Below are 11,336 nucleotides of genomic sequence, written 5' to 3' on the forward strand. Positions count from 1 at the left end.
AAATTCATAAAATTTTTGGGAAAATAAGAATTTATAAAATTTTAAGAGGTGAAAATAGATTTTTTATAAAAAATATATATGAAAAAAACTAAAAACTAAAATAATTTTAATTTTTTAAGATACGGCTACTTCCACCCGTCCTCATCTCAGCCCATACTTTAACAATAAGTTCATAAACCTAAAAAGACTTTTATTTTATGATAAAATGTGGACAGCTAGCGCTTGTAATTGGTCAAAAAGGCCACGTGATCTGGAATCGCAGACAGAGAGAATTTTTAATAATACAGGCAAAGCACTGAGTTTCCATTATTCAAAAGCAAAAACAAAAAGGTGTTGTGATCATTGATCTTAGGTTTAAGCATCAACCAAGTTTGGTAAAACTTTATCAAAATTGTGGGGCAGAAAGGAAAGATCTGATGGCAAGCTATGGAGGGACAACCCAGAAGTGTAAGGCATGTGAGAAAACAGTTTACTGGGTTGATCAACTCACTGTTGACAGCAAAGTTTATCATAGAGCTTGTTTCAGGTGCCACCACTGCAAGGGTACCCTTAAGGTATTTCTTTCTTTTCTTCTTCTTCTTCTTCTTCACAATTTTAGATTTCTGGGATTTGTTTGCCCTTTGCATGTAGAACCAGATGGATTTTCTGTTATCAACTTAGATCCCCACTTCTTTCTGGAATCAAAAACACTTCCATTTTATATGTACATATAGAAAGAGAGAACTTCAAAAGTTGCCTGCAAACTGCAATGAAATGGTTTGACAAAATCTTATAATACGATTGTATAATTAAACTAAAGATAAACAAACACCAGAATTTATATCACTACAACAATAGTAACAGCCGGAACCAAGGATTTAAATAGTGGTCTACTATCGGAATAGCAGTCGTCGTTATATGACATTAATGGTACTGTCTGAAATCGTTGTTATAAGATTAAGATATTTGCAATCAACTTTATAGTGTCAGTCATGTCCATAACAGCAATAAACACAACACAACTGAAAATACGACCACAATCGCAGTTAGAATCCCTGATCGTAACAAATCCCTTGCTTATTTTTTCAAATGTGTTCAGATCTTAAAGTTCCATAATCAAACCTTGGTGTGAGAGTTACTTGATCAAGTAATGTGTATAATCCGATTGACACTAAACCATATATTCTTTCCAGTTATATATATCACTCAAAATAAAAGGCAAAAGACCAAAGGACGACATCTGGGATAGGCTGATGTGTTGGTCCTCTTAAAGCAATAACATTTTATTTTAGTCCCTTCAAAATTGTTAAATTTTAAATTAGTACAATGGTAATATTACCTTTGCCCCCTTAGAATGATAAATTTAGTATTTAATCTCTTCAGAAATTGACAAATTTTAGGGGTAACTACATCATTAGTCACTAAACTTTGAGCGTTGTCTTGTTTTGGTCATTGAACTGTAAAATATTTCAATTATAACACTATGCTTTTAGAATTGTTTTTCAGTTGCTTGACTATTACTTTTTAAAAACATGATCACATTGCATTTTTTAAATGAAATCGATTGATGTGGAGGCCAAAATATATGTTTTGTTTATTTTATTTGACATGAAATTTTTTTTTCTCCTCTTCATCTTCTTCATTAAAGGTTTTCTCACATTTTTATCAACCACCAAAAATTGTCGTTCTTTGATGTCTGTTGCGGTCATCTTAGACTCTAGTGAACTCATCTTGTTGTCCTATACCACTTAATGAGTTTAAAATTTCCAAAAGACCTCTTTAAAACTCATTTAATTAAATATAAGAAAATCATTATTTTGGGGGTTTGCGGAGTTCATCTACAAAAAACAGTGAGAAAAAATATTTCGAGAAGGTGAACAACATAACTCGAAATTAGTTTTATCGAGACGCCATTGACAGAAATTGAAGCATTAGAAGCTCTGAGCTTTAGATTTTTTTTAAATAATTTTGAATAGATTTTGAAGAAAACCAATCAAAGAAATGAAATACAAACATTTTGGTATCACTCTTGTTTCTAACTGTCACAAATGATTAACTATAATAGAACGACGACAACAACATGAGGAGGTTAAGGTTTTCTTGTAAGAAAGGAGGAAGACAATGACAAGTCTAACGATGTCAAAAATTTAATGGCTCATTGACTAAAAGAAGCAATTCAAAGTTTTTGGTTCTACAATTTAACCTTTTTATATTTCAGTGATCAAAATAAGATATTATCTAAATATTTTTTTATATAAGAAAGAGAGGCCTCGTTAAAACCCCCTTCATAACCATTAAAACACTAAGGTATCTTGACGGACATTAGAAAGAGGAAAAGAGCGCCTCAAAATTTTAAGCAATACAAGAAACCATTACAACAACACCTAACATCTGAAGTAACCTCCTAGAAAAACCAAAAAACACAAGCTCATCAAATTCCTATCTTAGCTAATTCATCCGCTTTACAGTTCACAACTCTACTGACATGTTTTACAATAACATTCCTATCTACTACCAAAAACCCAATTTCCTTCACTAGCGAACTAAATAACGTAGGACAAGAACTCGAAATCATGATCCAGTCTACGACTTTACTGCAATCGCTCTCCAAAATGTCTTTCCCTTGAGCTCCAATTCGAATTCATGAAGAATAATATACCGACTTTGATAGCCAACAGTTCGACCAAAATTGGAGGCCCAAACCAATACTCTCAGAAAATGTCCCCTACACCGAACCATCTTCATCCCTTAATAAACCACCTATTCCCCCTTTATTTCAAACTCATCCACAACTCCATCCACATTTATCTTGAAGAAACCCTTAAAAGGAGGACACCAAGACATCAAGCTAGCGCCAGTTTGAATGCCACACCCCCATGAATCAACTAGAGTTGTATTACCCACAAGACAATTGAAAATAATTGGGACAACAGGAAATTTCTCCAAGAACCAAGAAACCAGTTTGTACCTTGTTAGGAAGAACAGGTGTGTTGTCTAGCTTCCTACCTTCAAAAATTATTTCATTCATATATTTTCAGACCGATCATAAAAGTGCTCCCGGAATAAATTCCCAAATTTTCGAACGAGGCATCAGCATCCTCCAAACTGAAACTAGAGCAGCCGAACTTTCTGGAACAACAAAAGGGACATCCCACATCATCAAAAAAGTAGACCATAATTTCCAAACTACCGATCACGCCACAAACAAGTGAGAAACCATTTTATATTAATGTAATAATAAATTTATATTTTTGACACCTTTAATAACTTTTAATTCAACTTTGACCCCCTAGATACTTGAGGCCATTTTATATGTTGTGTGCTTATCTTTTCCTACAAATTCGCAGCTAAGCAATTATTGCTCCTTTGAGGGTGTCTTGTATTGCAAGCCACATTTCGACCAATTGTTCAAGAGAACAGGCAGCTTGGATAAAAGTTTTGAAGGTACTTATAACTTCTTTTACATATATTATTTCTACTTTTCATTTTCCCCGAATTGTTCGATCCATATATTTTTATATGACAATCATATCGAGTTTGGATAACATAGATTTTTAAACTTGTTTACTTTCATTTTATCTCTGCTACAAAAGCCTAATTGATATGTTATTTTGTTTACTTTCTCTTTGTCAGGGACCCCAAAAACTGTTAGGGTAGACCGATCAGTAGACCAGGTACCTCATACTCTTAAATTGCACTATTAATTTCCCAACATATGAAAAAAAAAATTCGAAACAATATAAATATACGAACATTAAACACATACTTGTATCAGATGCTTACACTCGAATTCGGATAACTGCTACCATACTTGATCACAGGGTCTTTATGTATAAATTATTACTTATTTGGATCTCTGCAGGTTGCCAACAGCAGAGTTTCGAAGCTGTTTGCTGGAACTCAAGAAAAGTGTGTCGCTTGCAAGAAAACTGTTTACCCCATTGAAAAGGTACTCTTAGCTTAGCCATTGAACTTCATTAATTGCATAATTTGTTGGAAAAATAGGTAATCTCCACGCTGGCCATAACGGTCCGCTTCCCTAAAAATTTTAAATTCTCATATGATTTAAGTTATACGGTTGCCCGTGATAATATCTTGTCAATATAAATGATTTCAGGTTGCAGTTGATGGCACTTCGTACCACAAGGCTTGTTTCAGGTGCAGCCATGGAGGGTGTGTGATCAGCCCATCGAATTACGTAGCTCATGAACATCGTCCCTACTGTAGGCATCACCACAGTCAACTGTTTAAACAGAAGGGAAACTTCAGCCAATTCGACAAGCATGAACAGGTCACCCTAGTGGTCACTGACGACAACATCATGGTCTAAAATTCCAGTTTTTGAATGCCCAGAATAATAATATCAGAGGAGCTGTTTCTTGGTTTATTTCTCTCTAGCATACGAGAAACAAAAATAATGTGATTTACAAGCAGGGAGAAATGTTCAGCACAAGTGTGTGTTTGTTGATAAAAATGTTTTTCTTTTTTGGTGTGTGTGAGCTTTGATACATTGATCATAGGAAAAACAGTAGTATGTTGCTGTCCTGCATTTATTTGAGTTCATCTTTTTCCTTTAAAATAAAACAGTTGCAGATGCCTTTTCGCTCAAAAAATTAATCCTCCTCTAATATTCATATTATAGAGTTTCTCCCATCACTTAGATTAATCCTAACAAGTGGCAGTTTAATGCTTACAACATGCTTAATCAATTGAACAACATCCTCTCATTTTTTAGGTAAACTACATTTATAGTATCCTAACTATCATTTTTATTTTGTTTTGATCACGTAATTTTTTTTTAAAATCATACCTAATGTTATATTTTAGTTTCATTTTAATCACCCACCATTAATAAATCAATGAGAATGTTAACATGTCACCATAAAATAATGTCACATCATTGATTTTTTTTCTAAAAAAATATCACATCAACATATCTTTTGATTTTTTAATGATGAATAACCAAAATGAAATACTAAAATATGATTTTTTAATGATGAATAATCAAAATGAAATACTAAAATATGATTTAAAAAAAAATAATTAAGTGACCAAATCGAAACAAAAGTGATAGTTAAGATACTATACGTATCTTCTTTTACTATCCTCATAAAAGTACCATTAGTTTCTTAGCACACCATATACACAACCTTCATTCAACTGTCCCTAGAGAATATGCAATTACCAAAGAAAATAACAAATCTAGAGTATTAATGGCAAGTTAAGTTACATTTTTGAAGGGGTAACTACGAATCTCGAACATAAATTATAGATATGCAAGTAGTAACTTAACTAGAGTTCTAAAAGAGGGCAAGTTTTTTGTTTAAAATAAAATTTTAAAACTCTATTATAATGATTTCATTTATAGTAAGCATAGTAGTAGTTTAACTAGAGTTCACAGTAAGTTTCCTTCATAGGATGCTCACATATAGTCTCTGAAGTAAACTGATGCATATATGGATGAGGCCATTTCCCTATTTTCATTCTGTTACAGTTCCAGCTTAGGGAAAACAAAAGAAAAGAAAAAGAAAAGCAAGCAGAGATCCTTCTTATACAAGGACGGCGGAGAAGAAGCATCTTTTTCCAATGGCTTTCCAATTACTTACTTGCCACCCTTCACCGTCCTTGTACCACTCCACCTATCACCCATCCAAAAAAATTATAAAAATGTTACGAAAAACACACGATATGAAAACGTAACATGAGAAAATATAACTAAAAGACGCAAAACATGACATCAAAAAAACTATCCGATAACCAGACAACTGTGTCTCAAGTGCCAAAAACCAAGGTTCTTAGTACAGTACCAGTGGGGTATATCATTTTTGTTCTAAGATTGGCATGTTTATAATATCTATTTGTTTTTTGTATCATTTCTAACATCTATATATTGAAGATCAGGGAGTAGTTACATACCTTGTCCAGAACTTCCCTATCATCCTGCAGCCCCCCAATAACATGTATTTCATCTCCAATCACAACAGTGCCAAAATGTCCCCTACAACTGTTCATGGAGTCCATCATCATCCACGAACCAGCACGAGGATCAAAGACCTCAACTGTTGACACCATTCTGCTTCCATCAAAACCCCCTATAGCGTACCTACAAAAAGTATTTCCGTTTACGCATTTGATACAAAGGTAAGGTATTCTTTATACTGCAATGTTATTTTCTATATACAAGAGAAGAAGGAAGCAAATATGTTATCAAGAAATTGATTGTTTGGTACTAATCTATATTAATGTGGAAATAAGTTAGATTGTTGTAGATCACATGAACTGTTGGGTGATTGCTCCATACACAAGGGTACATACAAGAAATGAACTTACAACTTTTCATTGAGCACAACCAATGCATGAGATCCTCTCTTTGCGGCCATGCTCGGAAGTTCTTCCCATGAATGTTGTCGAGGATCCAATCTCTCTATTGATCTGATATGTATGAAATGTAACTGTCAATAAGAATTTGGGACCAAAGTATTTTACGCTATAAACAAGTCCCCAAAAGAACATTAGGACATAAAATAAATATAATCATTTTATTAAAGAAGAAAAGATCAACCAATAAAAATAGTGGGATTGGTCCAGAATTACAGCAAAATCAAAAAAGGAAAAAAAAGGACAAGAAAACCAAATCAGAAATGATATTATGATAAAACCAAAGAAAAAAGGTAAAATAGGTCAGCTCTGCAGATAGATAAGCTGAAACCAGCAAGCATGTGAAAATACAAAATCAAGAAAACGCCAATCAGTCCATGACTTTGCCAAAGCGTTCACCTTGAAGATACTCTGGGAAGCAACCCAGAAAGAACCATCAACATGACAGCCGAGAATGAAAATCATCATTTGCAAGGAAACCACGATTCATTCACTTCACAATTTCAAGACGCAAGGGCATAAAAACATTGCAAATTAAACACACACAATCCCCTATGAGTCCACTTTCCTGTTGGAAGAAATTCTTAAAAGCAAAACAGTTTCCGAAAAGCTTTATAAGCACCAAAAAAAGAATCCCAAAAAGCAAGAAAAAATATATGCAAAAAACAATATCCTCAATAACAGGAAAACAACACCATACAAAATCCAAGCTGCTTCACCTCAGAAGCAGCAAAATACCCCAAAAGTTTTTCCAAAGCCAGCATCAGCTTGGCCTCAGCATGGAAAAATTAACACCAATTTAGAAAGACCCTGTCTGACCAAAAAAAAAACAATAGCAAAACATCATTTTCCCCTGAACGAGACCTCCACCACACCTAAACAGACACCGTAGACCCCAAAAAGGCAAATGCCTGACAAATTATTCTATAAGAAACCTGGCAATTTAATCACCGTAGACCTAAAGAGCTTTTCTTTGTTTTTCAATAACTTAGAATGTTAGTTTTTACATGGATAATCATCAGTTTAATCACACAAAGGCATTCACAACTCTGAAGTCTGACCTTCAACATGATAAAATAAAAAGTACTTACGTCAAGTACTGGTTTCCATTGTATCCTCCAGAAACATAAAGTATCCCATTGACTTCTGCTGCAGCCAGAGCAAATCTCTTCAGAAACAAAATGGTATTAGTTAATAAATCGGGAAAAGTTAAGATAAAGAAAGTTCTATATGATCAACGAAGAGTTTTACAACTTTCCCACAATGTCTAAGCAGCCTCTTCAGTGTCGGTAGGCTACCAACTAATTACCAACCCATGGCATTAGATATATCAGCTTATACATGCATCCAAGAATATGATATATATATATAAATATATACAAGTTATCATAAGAATATACCTTATGCAATAGTGATTGAGTAGGAATCCATTTTCCAATGTTTGGATCAAACATTTCTACATCTGAGAAACATTCAACTCCATTTCCACCTCCAGCGACAAACATTCTATCTTCTAAAGGAAGTAAACCAAAGCTTCCTTTCTTTTGATTGAAAGGGGGATGACTAGTCCACCGATTACTTCGTGGATTGTATGATTCAACTAGGGGAACAAAGACAAAAGAACAATTACCTTGTTAAGTTAGAAATGATTGCGAAAATAAATGACTAAATAGAACAATCATACCTGTGTCATACCACAAATTACAATCTACACCACCCAAAATATACAATTCATCACTAAATTTTGCTGCTGAAGAATATGAACGTAGAAAGCTCATTGAAGTCCATGTTCTCATCATGTCCTGAGAAGAAAAGTAGATGTCCAAAGCAGACATCCATGAACAACCATCAAATCCTCCCACCAGACAGATGGATACATCGCAAGCTGGATGGGGTTGATCATCCATTGATTGAAACTTCTCTTCGTCAGAATCATCCACCTCAACACACCTTGATACAGACCCCATTTCCAACATACTGCACTTCCTTTTCAACTGCTGAATTTCTACACTTGATTCAACCTAAAAGGCCAAGTTGTTCAACCATCAAAATTGCTATCTCCATCGAACACACCACTTAATAAACTTAGTATACATTTAGTTTTCCCAACTCCAGTTACAGTATATGCAAATATCAGGTAAAAGAACTATAACATGGTTTTTGAAAGAGAATGATAAATGCCTAAATCTGGAAAACAAAAATGTATTTCGTTATTAAAATCTGAACTCCGGCAAAATAAAAAGTTCAAAGCTGGCATTTCAAAACTTTGCTAATATAATCTGCTAAGAAGATGCCACTTGCAAAGAGTAGAGTCCTGCTTTAAATAAATAGTGCACCAATATTGAAAAAAAAATATACATCATGGCATAACACCGAAAAAGGAAAAAGGCATCAATGGAAAACGTTGAGTAATCTGGAGATAAAAGCAAGAGATTATATACAGCACAATTATGAAAAAAAAGGGATAAAAGATGCTGAACATGTTCTACAACCAAGGGTGCAGATTAGAAACCAATATTGTTTTTACCAAAGCTTAAACAACACAGGTTCACTTAATAAGATGGAATTTTGCGTTAAGCTCGCTTGACATTTGATAAAAGCTTTCAAATATGGTCACTCATTTTCTTTAAATTTTCAAGCTAACCTGAAGTAGAAAGTAAAAAATAGCAGGATTCGTTGGGCAGTTCACCTCTGGCTTCCCTACCAATAACAATGTTTGGCATTCTAGTTGCAGCTAGGACAAGCATGGTGTTTAACAAGGGAGGGTAATGATTCAAGAACATTGATAATATCATATAATATGTGTATCTACCACCACAAAGCTATCATGTACAATTATATGAAACTGTACGATGAAGCACAATGTTTAAAATCAAAAGAAACAACTATCAAGGAATCAGATATCATACCAGCTCTTTCTCTAAAGAATTGACCTTTTGAGCTTGCTTGAACTGAGACAACCTCAACTCCCGCACTTCAACCAACAACTATAAGAACATAGCACATCATAGTAAGGGTAAACATAACTGCATAAAAATGAAACAGTTAAAGATTTATTGTAGTGAATAAAGTACCTTGGCCACCGTCGAATGAATGCTAGAAGAGTTCATTTCAGAGGCCAATGCTAATTCTGGATAAGAGAGATTAATCGACTGATCTTCACTGTCTTCCGATTGACTATGTGTTGGTACAACCTCTGTTGGCACACACGGAGACAAAGGCCAATCATTATCTGAATTGAACAATGTATCTTCCCTAGGTAACTCTAATGGATTTTCCTTTCTAGGAACTTCCAAAAGAAGGTTCAATGTACTTGGCTCTGTCACCACAGAAGAACAAAAGGCTTCACAGTTTGGTTTTGAGCTTGCAACTTCTCCATATTCTTGAACATCCTCAGGGTCTAACAGAGCTTCTTCAACCTCGTTACTTTCATCCCAACAATCTGGAACACATTGAGCATCAAATTCTCCATTAAACATATCTAAATGACCAGGATTCACTTCTGCAGCTGGCAAATGGAATTCTTCAACTTGCTTTGTTGCATCAGGACAAGTTTCCTCTTTGAACAAAGCACTCCACTTTTTCTGTGGACATCTCACAACACAAGAGAGCCCAACACTAGACTCAGGTTTATTAGCATCAGTAATATTCACATTTCTCACTACAGAAGAAAACGAGAGCCCAACACTAGGATCAACAGTGGGACCTTGCAATTTCAAAGTAGATCTCTCTCCAGAATCACAATTTAGATTTACATTGGGGGCCTTTAATGCTTTGAGTTGAGTACCCCTCTTTTCAGTTTTATTTGAGAGGAAAGTACTAGTTACTACAGGCGAAGAGGAAAACACAGATATCAACTTTTTTGTTTGAGCCTGATCTAGTTCAAACCAAAAAAGCTTTTCTTCATAATAGTTATCTGCAATTATTGGTTGGAACTGGCGTTCCAGCAATGGTTGGCATTGCATTCGTACTCGAATTTTCACCTGAAAACAAATGCAGAAAGACCAATTACACACTTTGATCAAATTATCAAATCAATACACAAAAGCAGCATAAAGTACAGTATATCACAATTAATACCTGCGCAGCATAAGGGGTGTTCTCCGAACCATCTATGGTCCAAGCACTGGAGTTGATAGAAAGTTTTCCTAAGCTTGCAGCCTCAAAGATACCATGGAGCTTCCTGTCACTATAATTGAACAAGAATAGTGGCAATCCTGGCTCAATGTTCTTTACATAGGAATAATGACCTGAAGGTAATCCTGTTAAAAGATTTAAACACCACTTTTTTCATAAGACCCTGGACAAAATTATGTGCATATGTTCATCAAAAAGTAGATCAATTGCTCCTAAGTGTAAGAGGAAACCAACCGAACAATTGCTTAGACAAACATTCTCCAAATGTACTATGTTTGCATCCAAAGATAACACCAGCTAAATCTCTCTTCCTAAGATTCCTAGCAGTCGTGCAACAATTAACCGTAAAACGCTGCTGAGCTTTTTCCTTTGCAGTGAATGTCTGTTTCTTCCTCCCAGCACCCATGCTGTTATTCAAGGAAAATATCATCTTTAAAGTTCCATCAAGCCAAAGACGCAAAACTACAATAAACATTTGCCACATAAAAAGAAATTAACACACAAAAATATCTACAAATACAAGAATATGCACTCATAAAAATATAATAGCCCAATGTAATGAATTTGAATGGAAGAATCTATTTTCCCTAAAATATTATCAAATAAAAGAAATAAACACTCGATTTTGCAGTAAATTCGACGTAAAGATAATGTAAAAAAAACACTAAAACAAAACTAGTAGTCAGGGAAAAGGAAAATACAATCAAGCATGGAAAAGAATCAAAATGAGTTTCAACCACGATACGCCATTTTATCAAGTTTAAAGAATTAAAACTTCAACCGAAGTCACTCTAGATAGAATTTTAAAAAAATGACAACAATAATGAGCAAGTATGCAAAGA

General features: G+C 34.4%; 2 protein-coding genes across 2 annotated transcripts; one reads left to right on the forward strand and one right to left on the reverse strand.

Annotated features, from left to right (window-relative positions):
* The first annotated feature begins 294 nt into the window (after positions 1 to 294).
* LOC120189983 (LIM domain-containing protein WLIM1-like) lies at positions 295 to 4,528 on the forward strand. Its single transcript, XM_039193117.1, has 5 exons — positions 295 to 554; positions 3,327 to 3,423; positions 3,613 to 3,653; positions 3,842 to 3,928; positions 4,097 to 4,528. The coding sequence occupies exons 1-5, from the start codon at positions 417 to 419 to the stop codon at positions 4,307 to 4,309; spliced, it is 576 nt and encodes a 191-aa protein (XP_039049048.1). The 5' UTR covers positions 295 to 416; the 3' UTR covers positions 4,310 to 4,528.
* An 878-nt stretch (positions 4,529 to 5,406) lies between these two features.
* Positions 5,407 to 10,900, reverse strand: LOC120190160. The gene is made up of 10 exons (XM_039193285.1): positions 10,729 to 10,900; positions 10,438 to 10,619; positions 9,432 to 10,340; positions 9,267 to 9,344; positions 8,042 to 8,378; positions 7,758 to 7,957; positions 7,449 to 7,525; positions 6,310 to 6,411; positions 5,896 to 6,082; positions 5,407 to 5,618 (listed from the first exon to the last, which is right to left on the reverse strand). The coding sequence occupies exons 1-10, from the start codon at positions 10,898 to 10,900 to the stop codon at positions 5,529 to 5,531; spliced, it is 2,334 nt and encodes a 777-aa protein (XP_039049216.1). The 3' UTR covers positions 5,407 to 5,528.
* Positions 10,901 to 11,336: the final 436 nt, after the last annotated feature.

Source organism: Hibiscus syriacus, unplaced genomic scaffold (assembly GCF_006381635.1).
Source record: "Hibiscus syriacus cultivar Baekdansim isolate YM2019G1 unplaced genomic scaffold, ASM638163v2 tig00116962_pilon, whole genome shotgun sequence".
NCBI lineage: Eukaryota > Viridiplantae > Streptophyta > Magnoliopsida > Malvales > Malvaceae > Hibiscus > Hibiscus syriacus.

What these genes read in the sequence shown, in the direction of transcription:
- LOC120189983 (XM_039193117.1), top strand. Translation starts at nt 417, where the DNA reads ATGGCAAGCTATGGAGGGACAACCCAGAAGTGTAAGGCATGTGAGAAA. An exon ending in ACTGCAAGGGTACCCTTAAG is followed by an intron (nt 555 to 3,326) that starts GTATTTCTTTCT and finishes ACAAATTCGCAG; the next exon opens with CTAAGCAATTATTGCTCCTT. An exon ending in TAGACCGATCAGTAGACCAG is followed by an intron (nt 3,654 to 3,841) that starts GTACCTCATACT and finishes GGATCTCTGCAG; the next exon opens with GTTGCCAACAGCAGAGTTTC.
- LOC120190160 (XM_039193285.1), bottom strand. Translation starts at nt 10,900, where the DNA reads ATGGGTGCTGGGAGGAAGAAACAGACATTCACTGCAAAGGAAAAAGCT. An exon ending in CTCAATCACTATTGCATAAG is followed by an intron (nt 7,526 to 7,757) that starts GTATATTCTTAT and finishes TTGTTTCTGAAG; the next exon opens with AGATTTGCTCTGGCTGCAGC. An exon ending in ATAGGGAAGTTCTGGACAAG is followed by an intron (nt 5,619 to 5,895) that starts GTATGTAACTAC and finishes GATGGGTGATAG; the next exon opens with GTGGAGTGGTACAAGGACGG.